Genomic DNA, 24382 nt, shown 5'->3' with positions numbered 1-24382 from the left:
GCTCTTTTCTGTATACTTTTTTGTTGCTAATTTTATTGATTGAGATCTCTTGCGGGTATATTTTTAAGACATTAAACTATAGTGTACTTTCTGTAATTTTATATTTCATTCAGATATTGAGTGTATTTCAAACACCAGTACCTTTTAAACTCGTTTTTGTTATGTTACCACTCTACCTAGTTTGTCTGTTGTTCACAGCTTTAAAGTGAGTGAACCATGTTTTAACTGTTATTTTCTTGTAGTGTCTCCTTGTTTGTCACCGAAAGTGTTTGGAAAATTTAGTCATCATTTGTGGTCATCAGAAACTTCCAGGGAAAATACACTTATTTGGAGCAGAATTCACACAAGTTGCAAAAAAGGAATCAGATGGCATCCCATTTATACTCAAAATATGTGCTTCAGAGATTGAACATAGAGCCTTGTGTCTACAGGTACATTGTAACTCTTAAAATTAAGTTTAAAAACACAAATGCCTATATGATTTGTTCTAATGGTGAGACTTTAAAGGAAAACAGTGCTCTCAATTTTTAATAAGGAACTGAATTTATTCAGATTTATTTGGAAAATACCTCACTTGGCCCTAGTTTTTTTCCTTAATTATTAAGAAAAATTGAAATAGACACATCAGATATATTTATATGTCTTCATTTAACCATTGATACTAAAGGAGAATTGTGCCCAATTTTTCCATTTTCTTAAGGGAATTTATCGTGTATGTGGAAACAAAATAAAAACTGAAAAACTGTGTCAAGCCTTGGAAAATGGAATGCACTTGGTAGACATTTCAGAATTTAGTTCACATGACATCTGTGACGTCTTGAAATTATACCTTCGACAGGTAACGTTTTCATCCTTGAAAAGTACCATTAAACAGAAAGAAAAAATATGACTTGTGTTTTGCTGATAACATTTACTACACATATATTTTCATTGACATAGACTATATCGATGTGTCTCTAATTATTGTACAGATCAAAGAGTATATAAAATACATATATAGTTTAAAGACCAATAATAATCAAAACATTCATTTCCCATCACCTCACTTAAGGAAATAGAACATCACCCTGTAGAAGGCTCCTGTGTGCCCTTCTCCAGTTGTGGTGCTCAACTCGGCCCCTGGGCTCTTTTCTAACCTTGTTAATACCTCCTTCTCTTTTCTTAATAGTTTTAATACCTGTTGTATATTCCTACACAGTGTGTTGTTAATGTGTCATTGAGGACTGAGAGGTAATGAGTTTAGGTAACTGAGAGGAAAGCATAAATCTAGCTGTGTAAGCAAAGGCCATAATCCAACTTTACCTTCATTGATATTCTCACATAGCTAATGTGGGAGGCCAGTGGGCCTGGGAACGTGAAGTTCAGTGTATCTGGGGCATCTGCAGGGCTTTCAAATAAGCTGAGTACTGGAGATTTAGCAGGAATATGGTCAGGGGTGGGCTGCTCTGTATTTTTTCTTTTTATGCTCACTGTTGAATCTGGGGCTTTTAGGAGTAGATCCAAAGAAAACACTCCTGTGGGGTAAAGTAATAATCGGCCTTCGTGGCTTCAGGCAGCAGTTCATGGAGCAGTTGTAGAAACAATCAGCACATTGTTATGATGAGCCAAATACAAAAAAGATACGGGTCAAGTGTGGCTGCATTCTGTCCTTGGGTGAAAATGAAGAGAGAGTCACAGAGAGCAGAGCAGTGATGGTCTTGGCCATGTCCATCTCTGGAGTTCTGTTCTGCATCTAGATCCTTTTTAATTATTGTGAATATCTGTCATCCTAGGATCTCCCTTCACCTTCTCCCCTCTTAGGGGGACACCTGTCTTCTGTGTCTTGTCTTCCTACTCATGGTTTATGTTCCTGTGTTGGTCATGCCATCCTTGAGCAAGGTGGAATAAGAGTAGATTCTTGAAATCTTATTTATCTGTAAATGTCTTTATTCTGCTTTCTTAAATGGGATGGAAGAGTATGGATAGTATGGAAGGTTATAGTATCTTACTCTAGAAATTCTTTTCCTTCACAATTTTGAAGGCTTTTTTTTTTTTTTGAGACATTTTTTATTCTCCTTGAAGCCTGAAATCTTTCTCATTTCTGATTTTTTGTATGAGGGCTGTTGTTTTCTCTTTGAAAGCTTGTCAAATCTTCTTTTCTCCCCATTGTTTTAAGATTTCACAACTTTGATGCCTTGATGCATGTGTCTTCTCCTCTGTCCTTCCAGGCACCCCACAAGCTCTGTCCTCCTTGGCCTTTTGTTCTTGGGACTAATTTTGTTGCTCATTTCCTCCTCTCTGTTTTCTCTGTATTTTCTTTCTGGAACTTAAATGTGTATACCTGACACCTTACACTGGTTCTCTAGTTCCCTCATCTTCTCTCTGTTTTGTTTTTGTTTTAACACTTTTTAAAAAGATTTCCTCAGTTTTATTTTCCACATCTTACTTTGATCTATTTCATTTCTGAGGTCATGGTTTAATTTCCAAGAACTTGGCTGTCTGTTCCTTTTACAGCATCCTTTTTTAATGAATGTAATATTTTATTTATCTGAGATGTTCACAGCTTTTTTCTAAAAAGGATTCTTTGCTTAGCCTTCAGCACTATTCAATAGGAATATAATGTGAGCCCTATATATAATAGTGAAATTTCTAGGAGCCACATAAAAAGGTGAAGTTAATTTTAATACTTAACATACTGAAATATCATCTGAACATCTAATCAGTATTTTTAAATTATTAGAAGGAAAGGTTACTGAGTCTTTGAAATCTGGTGTGTATTTTTCATATAGAGTACATGTCGTTTAACCACATTTCTAGTGCTCAGTAGCCCCGTGTGGCTAGTGATTACAATATTGCCAGTTCTAGACCTTCATTTGGTTTTTTTGAAACTTATTTTGATTTCTGTCTTCTGTGGTTGTCTACTTGAAATGAAAGAATTGGAAATTGAAGTCTCTTTGGAAGTTTTTGAATACGTGAAGGCTTTAAAGATTCTGAGCTTTAGTGTCATCTAGAAGGGCTATTTGGGAAACACCTGATGTCTGTATCTCTAGGTCTGTGCTCTCAGGCTGGCTTCATACCCCACAGAAGGGTCTTTCCCTGCCTATAGGTGTGGTGCCAGAACTCTGTGAGCCAATTTGGGTAAGAAGACCCCAGGGTCTCTGCCTCAGCATGCATACAATCACTAAATCCCTATTTTTAGAAGTTGACCACCTGTTGTTTGTGCTTGACATTGCCCATCCAGAAGCCCTCTCTTCTACACTGCCCACAGAAAAAAAATTCTCACACTTCTGGGGAAGAGGTTGGTCAGAAGCATGTTGCTGAGACAAGGATCTGGATATCTAATACTTCTTAAATAGTTCACCGTTCTCCAGGATCAGAGTACCTAGTGCTGACAGTTCCTGAGTCTCCTATAAATTGTGTTGTTTCTCATTTCACCTTTCTCAGGACTGCTGTCATTACTTATTTATCTGCTCTTCAGTGGTGAAATGTTGCTTTTATCTGCATTCCTTTTCTGCTAGTCTTGTGGGCTTAACTGTGTTTTAGTGGGGTTGCAGAGGGAGAGAAACTAGGTACAAATGTTGGATCCGTCATGTTAGCCCACAGAACTATTTATATTTCTTTTTACAGGATGTTCACATTTGCAGAATTCAGCTGAGAAATGGAGACAGAGTACCTCTGAATGACTTTTAATCTCACAATGAATCATCCTTTATCTCTCCTAGCCAGTCAGGGAGAGGAAATAAACGGAGTCCAGTACTATTCCGTCTCAGGAATACTGTGGGACCAACACTTTAGTGTGGGGAAACTATTCAATTCTTACAGTATTAGAAAGCAGTCTTCATTTTACTTATATATGGGAAATTTGAAACTTCAAGAGGCTAAGTGACCTTTAGATCCCAGAGTAGTAGGGGTAAAAATTAATGTCAAGGCTTCTCCTCCAGCAGGGGAGATCGGAGAGATGGGTGCCAACCTCACCACAGATAGTGTAGGACACCAGCTAGCCAGAGATATGCTGTTTCCATTGCTGAGCAGTGTAAACATTGGAATCAGTTATGCTGGTAGGGAGATCATGCCCCTTGATAGTTTGAGAGAGGAACTTTTCTTCAACCCACTTAGGGCAATTCAAGTTGTCCTTAAAAATTAGATAGAACGTTGACAGTGTCTTTCTTGTAAGCCATATTGTCTTATGCTGGTCTTCAGTCTGGCCAAGGTAAAACACAAGGACCCTGTATTATTTTGTTCTCTGTCTACCCCATACCGATAAAATTGAAAATATAAACTTTTTCTAATTAATGTTATTAATATGACTTTTAATATGGTTTTAATAAAACAGCTCTAGATCTTGCTAACTTTGGGGCAGTCATGAATGTAATTGGTATAGGGTACAGCAGAGTTTTAAATTCCCATCATGCAGCTTTAGGTTTTAAAAAAAGTTTTACTGATTATCAACTAACTCATATTTAATATAGATATAATTTTTGGCGATGTCAGATTCACCTTATAGATCACATTGGTAACAAACGTGTACATTTATAATGAGGATTAACCTTAAATCTTGTGAATCGTAATAGACATGCTAAATCACTCAGTAGCTAGTCAGTAAATTATTAACGGGGGAAAAATGGACAGATTGATATTCCTAATGTAATCTTATTTCTTTAGCTCCCAGAACCATTCATTTTATTCAGATTGTACAAAGAATTTATAGACCTTGCAAAAGAGATCCAACATGTAAATGAAGAACAGGAGTCAAAAAAGGATAACCCCGAGGACAAAAAATGGCCGAGTATATGTATAGAAATAAACCGAATTCTTATAAAAAGCAAGGACCTCCTAAGACAACTGCCAGTGTCAAATTTTAACAGTCTTCATTACCTCATAGTTCATCTTAAGCGGTAAGAATTTTGTATAAGACAAGCATTCATTAGTGGGTGGAAATCAGTGTTTTCGTTTTGCTTTTTTTGGTTTTTTAAAAATTGTAGCAAAATACACATAAATTGACCATCTTAATCACTTTTTAAGTGTATGGTTCAGTAGTATTAAGTGCATTCATATTGTACAGCTAACATCCTTCCTTCAGTTGCCTCCTATGTGCCAGGCTCTCGCTGGGAAAATAAGGATGAGAATGTAAGGTTTCTGTCACCTGTTGTGCTTGTCAGCCTCGGGGCAGACCTGCAGAGAAGTGCAGTTGCAGCACGGTTCTTGTTCTAAGGGAGCTGTGCACAGCATGCAAAGGAACATGGGGGATTGGAAGGTCGTGAATCAGAGAAGGTAGCCCTTAGCCAGATGTGAAGAGCTGGGTGGTGGTTTGGTGACCAAGAATCTGGAAAGGCATTCCGGGTAGGAGGTAACAGACACAGAGACACGAGATAAGTTTGCATTTGGGAAGTATAGGTAATTCAGTTAGGCTAGGACAAAGCAAGCAGTAGCTTGAAGTGAGTTAGGTAGAGGCCTGATAAAGTCATACATACCTGCCAGATGAGTTGACTGTCTTCCTTCTGTACCTACTGAAGAATTTTGATCCAGGAATTTAACATGTTCGGATTTGCTCGTTAGGTCTTTCTGGCAGCCATATGGAGAATGAGTTGGAGGGGGTCCTCTACTGCAGTTCAGAACTTCTTGGGTAGTCTAGAAGTGAAAGGTGTAGAGAGCTTGAAACAAGGCAGTAGAGCAGAGAGATCTTTAGGAGGCAGAATCAGAAGACTAGCTGTGGCAGTAAGAGAGAAATCGACAATGTTTAACTTTCCAGCATAAACACCTGGAGGATGTGCTATATACTAAGATGGGAGCATCTCTTAGGGTTTTTTTGCTTCTGCTTTTCTGCTGGTAAAACTTTAGTAGTTCTTTCTACTTAATTAAATTTGATCCAGTACTGTGAAACCCAATTTTCTGTGTGGTCAATATCTAATCAAATAAATATATCCTTTTTCTAGACTTGTACCACCCATTTTTCCTCCACCCTTCCCAACCCATAGTAAACTACCATCAAGGAAATCTAATAGGCGAATCTTATACAGCTTTCTGTGTTCTATTTCACAGAGTCGTGGATCATGCAGAAGAAAACAAAATGAACTCCAAAAATTTGGGGGTGATATTTGGCCCAAGTCTCATTAGGCCAAGGCCCACAACAGCACCTGTCACCATCTCCTCTCTTGCTGAATACTCAAATCAAGCACGGTTGGTAGAGTTCCTCATTACTTACTCACAGAAGATCTTCGATGGGTCCCTGCAGCCACAAGATGTAGTTGTGTGTAGTATAGGTGGTGTTGCATCTCCTGTTGATCAAGGCTGTCTTCCAAAGCCTCTATTGTCACCAGAAGAAAGAGACCCAGAACATTCTACGAAGTCACTGTTTTTCTCTTCAAAGGAAGTGAGTTTTGACCTTTATGGAATTGTGTTGGAAATTTGCAATGTTTGTATTAGTAAGTTAAAAATCTTTGAATTGTTTTAAGGTGTGTTTTACTTCTTACATTTAAAATTCTTCTCCGTCAACAGGATATGCATACTGTGGGTAGTGAAACCAAAAGTTTTGAGCCAGCTACATCATTTGAGGAATCAGAACGAAAGCAAAACGCATTAGAAAAATGTGATGCATGTCTCACCGGTGAGTGACCATGTATAATATATGTTTGCTGACTTAAAACTGTGCCAGTTAACTATGTCTAAAAGCCAAAATGAGTGAAGTCAAAAGAAATCAGAGAAAGAAATTTCATTAGTAAATGGATCTTTACTGGCCATTAAAAAGTTGCTCTGTACTATACCTTACATTTGAATGAATGTCATTCTTTACAATAAGACATCTTGGAATTCATAGTCGTTTTTGTTCCCTTTCCAAAAAGTTCTTTTTCATTTTTGCCTTCAAGTAAAGTCAAGGCAGAAATGTGTTGAACAGTATGAATTATCATACAATCTGTTAGTATATAGAGTATTGTATTGACCTAACTGCTCATACCAAGTCAACTAGAATCCTAAAATTAAAAATAGACTCCTAAAGCTCCTAAAACTTTTTTCAAGTGCTTTTACCTGTCACCTTTCATGTATTAAGCATAAATATGTGTATATCTTTTTTTATTTACTTGACTACAGTCAATTTATTCACTGTATGATAAGTTTAGTTGCAGGGGTTAGCTGTCAAGCTGGTGAAAGGCTTCCATTTGTTACTATAATTTGATATATCACCAGAGCTAACTTCCAGTTTTTAAAAATGTAGTGATATACATTAAATTTGATGTGTAATCCTGTATCAGTGATCATAGTCTGACAGGATCTAAAAGGTAAGGAAGCTAACATTCATTAAGTATTTGCCTGCTCTGTGCTAAGCACTGTGATTATTGTTCGATTCCGTATATCTGAGTTGGTCTTCATAACAATTCTGTGCTGTAAGGTAGGTAGTACCAGCCCCATTTGACTCATAGCCTAATAGTCTGAGGGTGGTTAAATAAAGTCAAAGGTCATGCCCCCAATAAATTGTTGAGTCAGTATTTGAACTTATATCTGTGCTTATTTCACTCTTGTGATCTAGGGCTCCCAATTAGGAACAGCAGTTTTCATAAATGTCCTTTTTTTGAAAGCATATTACATATCAGAAAATTGTGAACACTTTTCATGATTACATCATTTAGGCCACACATCATCATAGATACAATTTTATGATTTCTTTTTCTTGGTAGATGAAGACAGGGACAGTGACATTGCCTTGCCCAGTGCAAAAGCGGTAGAGCTGAGCTAAACCCAGCACGTGGGCTTCAGAGTATGCACTCTTACCCATTACACGATAAGTTTGTCCCTCAGAACTTAAGGAACATATTTTAGTTGGTGCCCATAGCCCGACCACAACCGCTCAGTTCCCTTAGAGTGGTCCTTAAATGTGGGGAAGGACCTGGGAAAGAAACACGAGACAGCGTTGCCCTGGAAGCCCAGGGGAGACAGGTCAGTGGTGTCAGGTAAGGAGGAAGGTCAGCTGAGATGAAGACTGACCAGTGATTCTGATGGCCTCCTGTCTGCAAAGCTCTGCCTAAGAGATGTGGGGGGAGGGCCCAGCAACGGGAAAGGACTGCCTGCTGTGCTCAGGGCAGCTGAAGTTCAAAGCCAGAATGGTGCCGAGGCACAGACTTGTTTGATGTTTTCCAGCAGTAAAGAGGAGCCATGAGCAGAGGGCTGGAATTTTCCAGGAATGGGAATTTTTCGGGGGAGACACTGCAAAACAGGACAAGGTTTGAAGGAGCTGAGCATTCTAGTTTGAGAAAACGTGGACCACGGGTCCAGACTGTAGGAGAGAGAAGAAAGTAAGCCTGGGAGTAAACAGTAAATGGGGAGAATGGTGTTGTCTTTACCAAAAACAGAACAACTCAACCTTAATGGGACAGGACGAATGTTATAGTGCATTTATTAGTTGATCAGATAAGAAGGGGCATCTAAGGCATCTAATAGGATATGTTCTCACTGTGGGTTGAATGTAACTGAAAATAGCAGATTGAGCTCTGCATAGATAATTGAGAATAACTTGGAAAAATACATAAGACTTCTGCTGTTTTGATTGGCTCTTCATCTATAAATCATTCACTCTCTTGTTAACCACATGCCATGAAATTTGATTTTTAAATAAATCTTTTCCTTTTTTAGACAACAAAGTGGGTTTGCTTATAGACCTAGAGCTTGAATCAGCATCACAGAAGATGGAAGATGTTTGTAAAACCTCCAAGCCACTTAATCTGAAATCAGATAGGGAAGCAAACAGTGTTGAAAGGCATGCTCCAAGGACCAAGATGAGACCTGTAAGTTTGCCTGTAGATAGACTACTTCTGGCAAGCCCTCCTAATGAGAGAAATGGCAGAAATATGGGGACCGTAAATTCCGACAAGTTTTGCAAGAATCCTACCTTTGAAGGAGTTAGTAAGAAAGATACTCCTTCTGTTGGTTGTTCCAAATTGGATGGCTCTGAGCAGTCAACTCTGCAAAGCCCTTGGGAGCAACAATGGGAACAAAATGGACTAACTGTAAAGACTGCAGTGACTGTGCCCAGTGCACTCCAGGATAGAGGACTGACAACGAGCCCCAGGATCACTGGGGGCCACCCAGTCAGTGCCGCCCAGCCCAGTAAGCCATACTCAGAACCAGTGAGGCCAGCGAGACAGGTGTCTGGGAGACGGTCCTCTGATTCCTGTCCTCCTGCTCCTGTCCGAGCGCCCAGAACACTGCAGCCGCAGCATTGGACAACGTTTTATAAACCACGTGCTCCCATGGGTGGTGTGAAAGGGGATGAGGAGAAACCTGCAGCACCCTCCCCAGCACCGCCTCCCAGCACAACTCCCACCCCCCAGGGGCACGCACTAAGAACAGTGCCAGACTCTGAAAACGCCCCAGCTGCCCCCACACAGCCCACCAGGAAGCCTAAAGAGAGCCCTGAGGAACGGGACTTGCCTGATGTGCCGCCAGCGTGTCAGAGACCAAGGCTAAAACGAATGCAACAATTCGAAGACCTTGAAGATGAAATCCCACAGTTTGTGTAGGGTTGTCAGAATTCAGCTTTTCTCTTTTTGTTGTTTTGTTTTGTGGTATTATGTTTTGTGAAAGAAACTTTTGACAGGGCCCCTTTTGTATAGTATTGCCAAATCATGGATTTTGTTATTTGTCGTCGTATTACATTATACTGTGTTGGTTATGTTTATTGAATGGTAGATTGTTTTGATAGGGCCCCATCTGTGCCTCACTGGAATTATATGTATTTTTAAAGTTGTGAATAAATAGGTGGACTCATGTTTTTTAAAGTTCAGTTGATTTTTCCCATAAAATGGTTCATTTAAATGCATCCCTAATATATGATATAGTTCTCAACTAACAGGTGCAATTGGGGAAAATCAGCTTTATTTTTTGAAGTGAAACTATGTTGCTTATTTATAAAAGAAATATTTCTGAATGCAAGTGCCTGAAAGATCTTTGTTTGGTAGGATTGTTTTGTTCACACAATTTTATAGTGTGTCTTCGTCCATTTGTATGGTATATATGTAACCTTTTATTTTTCAGTTGGCAGTTCACTTTTTAATATTTACATAATGGCCAAAAGGCTTGCAAATCTCTATTTAATTGCATTTTGGTTAATTGCCAGATTTTCCATGTGGTAGTCAATTGAATTGTACAAAGAAAGTGCACTTAAGCTTGTTTCTAAATTACATAGTTCAGCTCTGCCTTATTTGGCTTTAGATGGTTTTAATACATTTAATATTTTTTTTACCTCTTGGCTTTGTTCTGCATAAACTTTTGTTCAACAGTTCTGAACCTTTTGGTATTTTATATAATGGTCCAAAAATGTTTTAAAATTCAATGCATTTCCTCTTCATATTGTCTGTTTTTTTTTTTTTTTTAAACCACTCTTTGGTATGAAATGTTTTCGCTTTTAAGTAATTCTGTGTACTTTTTCTACCAGGACTTTTAACCATTGACGATGTATGTTTCATCCAAATCATGCAGAGATTTATTTAAGTTGATTCTAAGAGTATAGTTCGATAAGGATCATTGTTTGGAACTTGAGAGAAGGTGTAGATGATTGGACAGATGTATTTCATTTATCAAATTCTCAGTTTTTAGAACTAGTACAGTCCTGTTATTTTCTGGGTTTCATTATTTTGCCTAAAATAGGGTATAAAAGGGACTAAAAAAGTAAAATAGCCTCTTTTCCTATGTGTGAATTATATTTGTAGCAAATGCTTTTATATGACCGTGTTATAGTTGATAAAAAATGTGTGTGTGTGTGTGTGTGTGTGTGTGTGTGTGTGTGTATACATGGCTTCTCATGTATAAATTAAGTTCTCATGGTTTCTCTGAAATTGTTGCCTCTTAGGGCCTGAGACTTTAAGATTTATTAACTGTTGGCTTAATGGTCAACACTTGGGCTCATACATCCCTTACTATATAACATGGAATGCATTTATGGGACATTGCTGTTATAGGTCTATATGACATTAGAGACTAGGGAGAAATGAGTAACTCACTCCTTTGTTCTGGAGCCTTGTTGTTAGTCTTTATTGTACAGAATATAAAAGAATCGTATTGCTTCAAAAACCTAAAAAGTAAATAAGAGCCAACATTTATTGAGCCCTCTCTTTGTGCCATGAACTCTACTAAATCCCTACATAAATGATTTCATTTCAGGTTCACTGCAACCTATAATATGTAGGTAAGTACTTTACTATTCCTGTCTTACAGATAAGGAAACTGAGGCTTAATTATGATGTGCTCTAGGTTCCACTGGTATCACAGTTGGAGTCAAGTCTCAAACTGGTTATCAGACTCTTGGTGGTTAGAACTCTTACTGTGTTATTGCTAAGTATTATCAGGTAGTATTTAACAATATAAAATGCACCTTAAAAATTTTTTCATTGTGGTAAAATATGTGTAACATAAAATTAGCCATTTTAACCATTTTTAGGTATACAATAACATTAACTACATTCACATTATTCTGCAACCGTTACCACTATCCCATCTCCAGAACGTTCTCATCATCCCATACTGAAACTTAGAAAGTATACATTTAAATTCCTTCAGTTTTCTTTTAATGTATTGAGACAACAGAGTCAAAACATATGTCATAGAATCAACTGGCGTCTCTGTTTCCCCTTACTGTTAAAGCTCACATGTGAGAGTTCCACTTGGGCCTTTCTGTCTTTAGGGCCCTCTGGCGTCTCATACAGCTTAAACCGTCAGTCTGTGGGTGCTTCTAGTTTCCTGAGACATTAAGCAAGTATCTCCCAGAAGATGTTGCTGTTTCTAGAGTACTCACTGTGCCCTACTCTACTCAGTAACATGGCAGCAATTCCTCATAGGAAATTGTTTTATGACACATGGAAAGAATGTGAGTCAAGGGAAAGCGCAATAGTGGGGAGTCCTTTTAGAGCTGCCACGCCACTAGAAAGGTTTGTGGAAAGCATCTCATTCAAGTTTGCAAGAAGTCATTTGTGAAGGGTTGATCCAGACTTTCTTAGATAGGCTTATTTTACATAGTGAGAAGTTAATTAGCATCTATGAATATTTAAAGTCACTTTTAGTGCACTTCAGGCAATGTATTTCTTTTGATGTAGAGATGAAGAAGAGATGATCTCTGTGAAGGACTTGTCCAGAGATCTCAGAAGCAAATGAAATCACACCTCCCTTCATTGAGTGATTAAAATTAATTTAAACATGATACTAAAGCGACACTACTCCCAGCTAACATTGTGTTGCTTACAGCATTTGTACAGCTATTAAAGTCTCTTTCAATGGCAACCATTGTATATTTTATGATAAGTTATCATCAATATAATCTCTGGGTTTTTCTTTCCCAGAGGCAAGAAATTGTTTTGATGTGCTGATATGATTGATTATATATGTAGATAATTCAGTAACATCTGGAGTTTAGCAAAGTTGCTACATTCACAATCAATATGCAGACGTCCATTATATTCCTACATATCAGTAACAGGCAATACAATTTTTTGGAAAGATCTCTTAAAATAAGTTTGAAATACCTAAGAGTAAATCTAACAAAATATATACAAGATCTTCATGGAGACAATCTAAACTCCATCAAGAAGCATTTAAAGAGATCTTGGAAAAAATGGAGTGCTCTGTGATGTGCATGGAATGGAAGCCTTAATATTGTAAAGGTGTTCATTTACCTACCATTTATCGATTCAAATGTAGGGCCATCCAATGTAATTTTGAAAGTAAGCTGCAGACATGATTCCCCATCCCGCCTAAATACTTTAATGATATTTCCTTGAAACAAGAACACTCCTACAGAACCATAGTATGACAATCAAAACCAGGAAATTAACATTGATGTAGGACATCCAATCCATAGACCACATTCAAATGTGCTGATTGTCCCAATGTTCTTTGCTTCAGCATCCCTAGGCAAGATCAAATGGTGCATTTCGTTGTCCTGTCTTATTACCTCCTTTGGGAACAGTTTTTCAGTCTTTTCTTTCATGACCTTGATTTTTTGAAGAGTATAAGCCAGGTACTTTGTAGCATGTCCCTACATGGGTTTATCCAGTTTGGGTTTATCCAGTTTTTCCTCAGGATATACATTTTTGTCAGAAATGATATTCTTCTCATTATATCCTACCAGGAGATACACAATGTCAAATTGTCCCATTGCTGGTCATGTTAACTTCAATCACTTGGTTTAGGATAGTATCTATCAGTTTTGTCTATTTTAAAATTAATAAAAAGAACTTTGTGAGGAGAGTTTTTGAGACTGTGAAGGTCCTGTTTCCCATCAAATTGTCACCAGTTTGAGTCTATTAACACCTGTTGCCTGAATCAATTATTACTCTTCTGGTTGCCAAATGGTGAATTCATCATTGCTTATGCTTTGATTGATGTGAGGAAAAGCAGTCCCTTCTCCATTTATTGTTTATTCATTTATATCAATGTGGACTTATGTATTCCTCCTTTATTCAGTAAATTCCTATATATGACTATCATTTATTTCGATACTGAACTTTTTCCAGATTTGGTCTATGGGAGTCTATTCCACCTTGCTTCTATGTCCTTTTGATTTAAAACAAAATTTTTTTTTAATGTTTATTTATTTTTGAGAGACAGAGGCTGAAGCATGAGCAGGGGAGGGGCAGAGAGATGGAGACAGAATCTAAAGCAGGCTCCAGGCTCTGAACTGTCAGCACAGAGCCCGACGCAGGGCTCAAACTCATGAACCGTGAGATCATGGCCCGAGCCAAAGTAGGACGCTAAACCGACTTGAGCCACCCAGGCTCCCCTGTCCTTTTGATATTTTTTTAGCTCTTCCTTATTTTTTGGCACATGAAGGTATCCCAAGCTTATCTTGTACTTTTTCCTGAGGAACATTGGTTCCTTTAAATGGAAAATAGTATATGGAAACCAAGACCTGAGAAGTGCTCATTGCTTCTGGAGAGTCATTGGTTTTAAGCCCTATTGGCAGACAGATCAAAGAAATACATGTGTGTACACAACAGACATATGCTATATGTGTATCTATATATACATATATATTGAAAAACCTTGAGTTCACATTAGTACCTTCAATTCTAATTCAATAGTTTAGAGTTTAGTATTTCCCTTTCCATATTTGTAACTCCTTTCTCTCATAGTGAGGAATCTGGCTCCCATAATCCTAAATGTATTATTTGCTTACTTTTTATGTTCCAGCCTCCTGACAACGCTAGCTGCTGCATTGGGCCACCTAGCTCCAAATATGTCAAATATGTCAGCCACCACTGCACTGCCCTGACCACACGACTCCCTAATAACACCAGTTGAAACCCTAGTCTCAACCACAAGGACCAGGCCAGCTGAGCCTTGACCCTAATGATGTCAATCCTAACCATTCGATCCTCAGCCCTGGTCATCTGGCTGAATCTTCCACCCCAATCAGAAGGAAGGGAAAGGACAAATTCATGATCTTTTGATAATAAGCAAGTATTAAGTATTTGTTTACTAAATTCACTAGGACAAGTCTGCAAATGAAAGGTTATATATATATATCAGCAATGTTTAAACATACATTAGTATATTTGTGAAATTCATAGAATGTTTTAAATTATTTTAATATCCCTTTTGTTCCCACTCTAATACTTGAAAGTAAATTTTAAATATTAATACTTCCTGAATATCTAGGCCATATTACATATGCTGTTTTTTAAGGTCTTTGCAACTAAAGTTTATTACCCTATATACATAAAATTAACATACTTTTCAGAAAATAGGGTGAAAAAGACTACTTTCCCCTGTTTCTGAGTTACAAATGTGAATAGACCAATGAGCTTTTCATTGTCTAGAGAGTGATAATTGGTAAATGAATATGGCCCTGAAATAAAATCAGGGCACAGACCAAGTATTAGGTAAGATCTTATTTACAATTTTAGGCACAAAGCCTGACACATGGTTGCTTTCCACTAAATTAATTACCTGTATCTCATTTCATTTTACACCAGAAATTTGCTTTTTGAGATCTACTTCCAATGAATTAAAAACTTTCCTGCATCCAGCTATTTTCTTCAAAGTTGTGAGAGTTCATCTAGCCAGGTGCCAGTGAAATTAGTCCATGGTGGTGTTATTCAGCACAGGAGAAAGCTGTGAACCTATGAATTCCCCGTCGACAAGTGCAGATACGTATTTAACTCAGATTCACTGGGAGATTTAAATGACTTTTTGTTTTAACTTGAGTCATAAATGCAGAAGTGTGTAATATATGTGTATCGTTTAAAGAATAAAATGAACTCTCAATATCCCCTTCAGAGAATGTTAGGGAGACACCAGAGCAGCCTCCCTGATCACATGACTGTCTCTTCCCCTCCTCCGACACACACACCCTCTCTGGTGTAAACTCTGTCTTGAATTCTATGTTCACCATTTCCTGGCTTTTAAAAAAATTTGCTACCTATGTATTATTTAATTTTGACTGTTTCTTTAACCTTTTACCAGAGCATCATTGAATCTTTTGTGGCTTCTTACATTCATATCTTTGAGATTAATCCATGTAAATGTTTGTAGCTGCAAGCATATTTTTCCTTTTTTTAACTACTGTAAAGTATCCCTGTGGTAAATTTACCAAGGCAAGAATTCTTAACTGCCTTTTTCAGATGAGCAAATAGACTTCAAAGAGGTTAAATAACTTACTTTATGTTATACAGCTAATAAGAAAGGGTGCTAAGACTTGGACCCAGGTGTCTTTATTATAAATGCTGTCATTTCTAAATTCATCTTCAATTTTTAAGCCAGAGGCTTTCATAAATAATATACTTTCAGGCTAAAGTTTTTCTTACTAGTTGCTAGGATACTAAAATTTAGGGTTATATTTCCAACTCCAAGGTCATTTTTAGTGTACATGCATATTAAAGTTTATTCATTTCTTAAAACCACTGCATCTAAAATTGGTGAAGTTTTTCTGGATTGCAGCAAATTTTGTAGGTTGAACTTTGCTAATAATGAGAGAATAACAGAGCAGTGATGGAATAAACAAACAATTCTACCTTTCCACACTCAGTTCCAAAAGAATAGTTTGGAAAACAGTGCTGTAATGGAGAGCTATTAAGGAATTTAAGTATATTGAGAATAGTGTTTGCATGAGATCTCCTAGCTTCTGTTTATAATCAGGAAAAGAGTCAGCAATCCAGGTGAGAAATAGGTCCTAAATTAAGCCACTGACCTAATTCCAGTTTATTTTTAGGAACATAATTGACAGGGATTAGTGACCCATTGTGAATGTGGAGTTAGTGAAGGTTGAGGGTGGAGTTGTCAGGGTAGAGAAAGTGATGCTTACCCTGGAAGCCAGGGACAGAGTAGTTCTTTTTACATGTTAGAAGTGAAAACAAAGGATTGAAGTTAAACATCTTACTTGCTCCTTTAGGCAGAATGAGATCCCATGACTGGTAGTAAAACAGAGGCAGATTTTGTTTCAGTCCTCTCTAAGGAATCCATTTATGATTAGAACTGTTTATAAATAGAATGCATTATCTTGTGATTTGGTGAATTCCTCAAAACTGGAAAAGTATTCAAGGCAAACACTAACCTCCTATAAGGATTATTACTAGGGAGGAAGTTGGGCTAGATCTGTAAAGTCTTCAAGCTCTGATCCTAATTTTATGACCTTGAATTTAAAGTGAAGGAGATGTTTCTAAAATCACTGCATTAAGCAATTTTAGTTTTTTCATTATGCCCCTCTTATTAATGTAGGCAAGGAAACATTATACTTCATTAGAGACATCATTAAAGACTTTTTAAAGTGCTGGGGGGCAAAAGTCAACCCAAAATTCTATGTAGAATAAAAATATTCTCTATAAATGTGAAATGTAGAAGTTTAAAAAAAAAGTTACTAGCAGGGCTGCATTAACTAAAGTCTGTAGAGAGGTCTTTAGGCAGAAGGAAAGTGATCCTAAGTAGAAATACAGAAATGGAAAGAAGATTTTTACAAAAAGTGAATGCGAGTGAATTTTGACTGTTACAAAACAATACTGGCAATGTGAAGTTTAAAATTTTTGTAGAGTTAGAATACATGGTAACAATAATATGGAAAAGGTGGAAAACATAGAAGAATAAAGTTCTGGTATCATCAAGGAAGTGGTAAATACAATAATTTGTATTAAATTTAACCCAAATGTGTATCATAACATCAAAAAGAGTAATCCAAAAGAAGACAAGACAGAAAAAAAAAAAGGTAAATGAAACAGTGGGTCAGATAGAAAACAAGTAGTTGGATAGTAGGTATAAAATCACCTAAATCAGTAATTACATTAAATGAAATTGTATCAAATACTTCAAGTAATAAGCTAATGTCAGATTGGGGAAGAAAACAAAGCCTACGTATGTATTTCTGATTTACAAGACACACATATTAAGTAAAGGTGCATAGAAAGTACAAGGATGGCAGAAAATCAACCATATAACAGCTAATGAAAAAACAGGTGTATCTACAGTAATGTTAGATAAAACAGATTGAAGTCGGGAAGCATTACTGGAGAGGAAGAGGGATATTCTGAAATGGTAAGCCAGTTTACCAGGCTTAAATAGGCAAAAAATAGACAACCAAAAAGAAAAATGGACAATCCACAATCATAAGGGTTACTTTAACATACCTCTAAACAAACAGACAAAAAAGTAGGAAAAATAACAGATCTGAAGAACAGTTAGCAAACTTGATGTGATTGATATATAGAAAATACTGCCAACAATGACAGTGTTTTACTTAAAACCATATTTAAAATTTATCAAAACTGACAATAAGCAGGCCATAAAGGAAGCCCCAAAACATTTCAGAGGATCAAAATAATTGAAAATATGCTCTGACTTCAGGGAAATGATGCTCGAAATCAGTAACAAAAGATCACTAGAAAATTCTCAGGTGCCTGGAAATTAAACAGAACACACTTCTAAATAATCCATGGAACGAAGAAGAAATAACAGGCTTTAGAAAATATTTTAAGCTGAATGATAATGAAGATGTGCCATATCAAAAGTTGTGGGCTACAGCTAACACAATGCTTGGAGAGAAATGTATAGCCTTAACTATATTCACTATAAAAGTTGAAAGACTAAAATCATTTACACTTCATCTCAAGAAGCAAGAAGAGTAAAACAAAGAATGCAGAAAGAAGAAAACAATAAAAATCAGAAATCGGTGAAATAGAAAACGAATCTAAGGGCGCCTGGGTGGCTCAGTCAGTTAAGTGTCTAATTCTTGGCTTCAGTTCAGGTCATGATCTCACAGTTCTTGAGATGGAGCCCCACATTGGGCTCTGCACTGATTGAATGGAGACTGCTTGGGATTCTCTCTCTCCCTCTCTCTGCCCCTCCCCCATTCTCTGCCCCACCCACCCCCACTGTCCCTCAAAATAAATAAACATTTTTTTAAAAAGTTAAACAAAAACAAGCTAAAAGCTTGTTCTTTGAAAAGTTTAAGAGAACTGACATACCCCCATTAAGACATCAATAAAAAAAGAGAAAAAGTAACATCAGGAATGAAAAATACATTATCATTGGAGACTACACCAACAATGAAAAGATGTGATGATAAAATGAACATTTAACATCAATTTTAAAATGTGAATAAGGGCAAATATCTCAAAAAATTAAACTGACAACACAAATGGAAAATCTGGAGAGTGTCTTCTGTTAGTGGAAGTTGAATCAGTTATTCAAAAGTCCTTCCACAAAGACAACATAAAGCCTTTTCAGTGAGCTCTTTCAAACATTTGAGGAAGAAATTACCTTAAACAAATTCTTCCAATAAATATAAAAATGGAATATTTCCCAACTAAGTCCATCCTAATCATGATACCAAAACATGACAAAGGCATCATGATGTATAATAAGGGAAACTGAAATAGATACAAAAGATAGTATCTCACTACCAAGTGACGTTAATTCTCAATGTATGCAAATGTGGCTTAACACTTGAGAAACCAATGTACTCTGCCACGTTAATTTTTATAAAGGGAGAAAAATAGTTATCTCAACTGATACAAATTGGAAAAAGGATTTGATGAAATTTAACCATTTATAAAAAATTCTTAACAAACTATGAATAGAACTTCTGTAAACTGCTATACAGTCTACTAGCAGACATATCTGGTGGTAAAATACTGAAAGTTTTGCCCTTGAGAGCAGGAATGACACAAGGATTCCCATAATCACTTCTTCTATTCAACATTGTACTAGAGATTCTTGCCATATATAATAAGGCAAGAAAAGAAAATGAATGGCATAAAGACTAAAAAGGAAGAAATAAAATAGTCATTTGCAGATACTATGTACATAGAAAATCCAAATGAATTTACCGACTATTAGAATTAGTAGGTGAATTTAACAAACTTCTTACAATTACAGTACTCAAAAGTCACATATTTATAAATCAATACCAAATAGAAAATGGACTTTATGAAGTGATATCATTTAAAATAACACTCAAAACATCCAAGAGCTAAGAAGTCTAAGGGGAGATGTGTAGAGATATTTATTTCTATACTGAAATACACAAACTATTTTTTATATGAAGAACCAAACAAATAGAAGGATATTCCATTTTTGTGGGTTGGAAGATTCAAAAATATGGAGATAGTAGTTCTCACCAAACTGGTGTAGACAGTCAACCCAGTCTTACTGATTCTTGTTAATTTTTACAGATGTGCTTTAAGGTACGTTAATATAGGTGGTCTTATGATCCTCAGAGGCAGAATAGGTGTTCTGAACTTTCCTTTAGTGGCCTCAAAGAGGATAACTGCCCAGAGGTAATATGGCTAGCAAGAGAAGAAGGTAGAAGAACGCACAAGCTTCTTTTTTTGACCTTTTTCTTTCTCCTCCACTCTCCCACCAGACTGCTCCAGTCTTGTTCTTCCTGGCTGTGTTCCCTCCTCCTAGGACCCCAGGCTGCATAAGGTACAGTCTAGGATTTAACCTACCTCAAAGTCCACAGCTGTGTTTGTGTGTGCGTGCACGCTATGTATTACAGAAATTTTATTCATTTAAATAAATCCCTTGAATTTAAACTTAGAAAAACCTCTCCACACAGCACTGGGGCTTATAGGCTGACTGTTAGCAACTACTTTGGGTCCCACTTTAAACCAAGTGCTATTTGAGGGACCCCCTGGAGAAGTGGGCCCTAAACATTTAACTGAATATTTATAATTAGCTTTGTAGAAAACAAAGTGTTTCTAGCTATCACCAGAAATTAAGACCCATTCTAGAACAAGCCCTAAATTATTTAGGATCCTGTAAAGACTTCATGTAATAAAGACAAAAATCTCCTAACATGACAGAGTTGAGTGGGTTATGTTAGTTGCAAATTCTTTTGGTTAGCCATTGAATAAGTCTTTTCTTTCCTCACTACTTCCCTTTGTTTAAACTAAATCTAATTTCAAAGAGAATTCTTTAAAGCCTATAATCTTATTTGGGCTAAGCTATTATCTGAAAACGTTCCTCGTAAAATAATGTTCCCAGAGCTGTTCAGGGTTTCCCTGATGTTAGCCAACTCCATTGAAATCACATAGAAGTCGTGACTGGCCAGATATTTGAGGTATGATATGTGATCATTAAATGTATAGTTTTAAAACATTTTAGACATAACACTTGTTGGTAGTGGGGATGGACCACTGGGGACGAACTGGCCTGGGAATGAGGAAACCCGGGGACGTGACAGCCATCCTCACATACTGGAGTGTGAAGAGATTACAGGGACATGGCTTGTCTGCTCCTTTAGGGAGAAGTGTGACCAGAGGCTGGGATTCATAGGTGGGCAGACTGCTGCTCAAAAATGTCAGGAAGCCATTTTACAGTTAGAATAGTTCTAAATGGAACATGTGACCCCATGATTTCTCAGTCGGTGAGAACACATTCAAAACAAAGACTAGATGACCACGTATCTCTTAAACATATTTCGAAAGGAATCTTTTGGAGGGAAAGATGTTGGTTTAAATCCTCTCTTAGCCCTAAGATCATTAAGGCCTTGAGGTGAGTGAAATCTTCCTCTTAGATATCGCCCTGTTTGTAATATCAGCAGGGAGCAGATGAGCCTCGTTACCTAGTCCACACAGCGTCCTTTGCTGACTGACATGGCTTGTGTCCTGTGCTCTCACCTCCCTGCCAGAGATCTTTATTCCTGTGTCCTGTTCTCCCGTCTTCCTGGGCAACATGAATGTGATCTCACTGTTGCTGTATTCATAGATATTTGTTTATTTTATTTTTAGAATTGTATTTATTTATTTTTTAATGTTTACTTTTGAGAGAGAGACAGAGGCAGAGTGAGAGTGGGAGAGGAACAGAGAGAGAGGAAGACACAGAATCTGAAGCAGGCTCCAGGCTCTGAGCTGATAGCACAGAGCCCGATGCAGGGCTCGAACTCACAGACCATGAGATCATGACCTGAGCTGAAGTCGGAAGCTCAACCAACTGAGCCACCCAGGCACCCCTAGAATTTTATAATATACATTAGATATTTCTGTAAAAGGTATTCCATTTTTCAAAGGAGTTTCTCCTATTTCCCTGTTCTATTTTCCTTAGAGCAATAAGCAATAATTATTACTCTCATAAGTAAGCTGCTCGGTTGTATTGGATAGTAATTATATCTTTATGTTTTAAGGCTTATCACCCCAACCCCCCTTTCCTTTCACTGCACAGTTTCACTGCACCATTTCATAGTAAAATTGTACTCTGCTCAAATTCAAAGAGCCTGAACAAAAGCTAGAGGCCCAAGGATTTGGGGGTACTGATTTAGGAGCAGGGTCTACTACTGGCATAAACCTTCTAATTATTCATAACTACAAAAATAGCAATGAAAGCTACTTTAATGAAAAAGGAACTCGGGAATGAGATCATTAAATATAACTAAACACATTTTAAATATAAATGTCATGTATTTCCTGATTAGTGTCAGGTACATATCTAAGCTATCTATCCCGAATTCTGGTCTCAGAGAAAAAGGTCAGAGACCATTATAAGCAAGGTGCTTCACCTTGGCAGGTCCATTTACAACAATGAGGTCTTTTGGAACAATCATTTCAGTCTTTTTTTTTTTTTTTTTTTTTTTTTTACCAGAGATTTCCATTGGTCCTTTTCTTGGTAATCCATTTATGTCTGCACCCTTATAGTCTACTTTGCCTTTGTTTTTATCACGGGACTCTCAAAGAACTTTGTTAGGCCACATAGGACTAACAAAAGGGGACATCAGAGGGTATGTGTATTGCTCCAGGAATTTTTTGTAGATTCAGAGAAGAAATGGAATGACAAGGCTACCAATGCACACCATCCTCCCAGGCTTGAGGTCCTGAGCAGTGACCACCAGGCACAAGTGGAAATGTCGGCACCTCCGGAGAGAGGAAGATTTTTGTGTATTTTAGACAGCTTTAGGTCACATTGTATACATTTCTTTGTAATGCAATTCAACAAGCATTTACTGACAATTTACCGTGTGCCATCCACTATACCAGATAATGCAGACAAAATAGAAGTTAAAAAATACTCCCTTTCTTTGTGAAGCTGACAACCTATTATTGTCAGAAGCTGGCCCTCAGGGAGTTCTAGTTTACATTTAGAAAAGTCCGGTTTGGCTAAATACCTTTTTTTTTTTTTCCAGGAATGATAGCAGAATTTTCCTGTATACAAAGTTTGAGGATACAAGCAAATGTTTATATTGAAACTAAAATAGTATGACTCGTATTTTTCCAAAAAGCAGATAATTTGAAAAATAGCCATTTATTGTATCTAGATACAAAAGGCATCAGAATTAATTATAGCCCTGGTTTGTACAAATATGGGTTGATAACGTGTCAATCAAATGTTACAAGTACAAGTATTAAAATGGCCAGTAAAACTAATTTATCTAATAGGTACTGGCATAGTACTAAAATTACAGACTGGAAATTCTGCCATGAATCAATGACAACTAAGGTATGTGTTGTGTAAAGTGAGAATTCTTTACAACTTCTGGTCCCACAGTTAAGTATATTAGTCTAACTGCTCAAAAGGGGTCAAACTAGACTTCTGAAATTTATAGAGTTTTTATGTTGTTCCTAAATAGTTTTGGCTATGGTCTGTCTAACTCATTATGCACATACATATGTATGTATATTTTTTATTTCTTTAAAATATACCACTTTATTCACTGTTTTTCTCTGTATGACAATTTTTTTAGTTGCAGGACTTCATAGCCGCGATGGCAAAGTCTCCACTGTTAACTGCAGTTTTATACACTAGTAGAGCTAAATTCCAATATATATTTGAAAGTAGAACCCTACATGTTAAATTTGGTCTGCTTACTATCTGCTTGCTGATAGTATCAATAATCACAGGGTCTAAAAAGCATGGCAATAAAAAACAGAAAATTTCTGCTTGCTTTATTCTGGATACTGCACTAGATACTTAATTCTATTTATTTTATCTCATATAAGAATGCCGTGATATAAAAAAGATAGAATTAGCTTCATTAAACACATAGTCCAGCAGGCCAAGATCAGTGTCACAGCATACCCCATATCATACCCCTAGTGAATTGTTCAGTCAGGATTTGAAGTCAGTCTGATGCCTGTATCTGTGCTTATTTCATTATCCTATTATTTAGGGCTCCCAATTATGAATAGTATTATTTTTTTCTTTTTTTCTTTTTTTTTCTTTCTTTCTTTCTTTTTTTTTTTTTTTTTTTTTTTTGGCTTAGAAAACACATTTATTTTTCATTGTGACTGGGAACTCCAAGATCAAGGTGTCGGCAGATTCAATGTCTGATGAGAACCCTCTTCCTGGTCTCCAGTCTGCCATTTTATTGCTGTACCTTCAGATGGTAGAAAGAGAAATGTCATTTTTCAAGTGCTTATTATATACCAGATAATTCTGAACACTTTTCATGATTACATCATTTAGGCCACACACATGTTTTAAGGCTTATCACCCCAACCCCCCTTTCCTTTCACTGCACAGTTTCACTGCACCATTTCATAGTAAAATTGTACTCTGCTTAAATTCAAAGAGCCTGAACAAAAGCTAGAGGCCCAAGGATTTGGGGGTACTGATTTAGGAGCAGGGTCTACTGGCACAAACCTTCTAATTATTCATAACTACAAAAATAGCAGTGAAAGCTACTTTAATGAAAAAGGAACTCGGGACAGTGACATTGCCTTGCCCAGTGCAAAAGCGGTAGAGCTGAGCTAAACCCAGCACGTGGGCCTCAGAGTATGCACTCTTACCCATTACACGATAAGTTTGTCCCTCAGAACTTAAGGAACATATTTTAGTTGGTGCCCATAGCCCGACCACAACCGCTCAGTTCCCTTAGAGTGGTCCTTAAATGTGGGGAAGGACCTGGGAAAGAAACACGAGACAGCGTTGCCCTGGAAGCCCAGGGGAGACAGGTCAGTGGTGTCAGGTAAGGAGGAAGGTCAGCTGAGATGAAGACTGACCA

The 24382-nt window shown here is 37.1% G+C and overlaps 1 protein-coding gene and 1 pseudogene across 4 annotated transcripts in view; one reads left to right on the top strand and one right to left on the bottom strand.

The window, feature by feature from the left end:
* The window catches only part of ARHGAP29 (Rho GTPase activating protein 29), a 63729-nt gene extending 53834 nt beyond the window's left edge, over positions 1–9895 (top strand). For all 4 annotated transcript variants that reach the window (XM_042952908.1, XM_042952906.1, XM_042952904.1 and 1 more), the window contains 6 exons: positions 243–431; positions 701–838; positions 4642–4874; positions 6019–6349; positions 6475–6583; positions 8602–9895. In XM_042952908.1, coding sequence (XP_042808842.1) covers positions 243–431; positions 701–838; positions 4642–4874; positions 6019–6349; positions 6475–6583; positions 8602–9488 — 1887 coding nt within the window. In that variant the 3' untranslated portion in view covers positions 9489–9895. The remainder of the gene's footprint in view (positions 1–242; positions 432–700; positions 839–4641; positions 4875–6018; positions 6350–6474; positions 6584–8601) is intronic.
* A 12018-nt stretch (positions 9896–21913) lies between these two features.
* LOC122225925 lies at positions 21914–22237 on the bottom strand (annotated as a pseudogene).
* Positions 22238–24382: the final 2145 nt, after the last annotated feature.

Source organism: Panthera leo, chromosome C1, assembly GCF_018350215.1.
Source record: "Panthera leo isolate Ple1 chromosome C1, P.leo_Ple1_pat1.1, whole genome shotgun sequence".
Lineage (NCBI taxonomy): Eukaryota > Metazoa > Chordata > Mammalia > Carnivora > Felidae > Panthera > Panthera leo.
The sequence above is the reverse complement of the archived record's forward strand: the minus strand, read 5'-3'. Positions and strand labels throughout refer to the sequence as shown.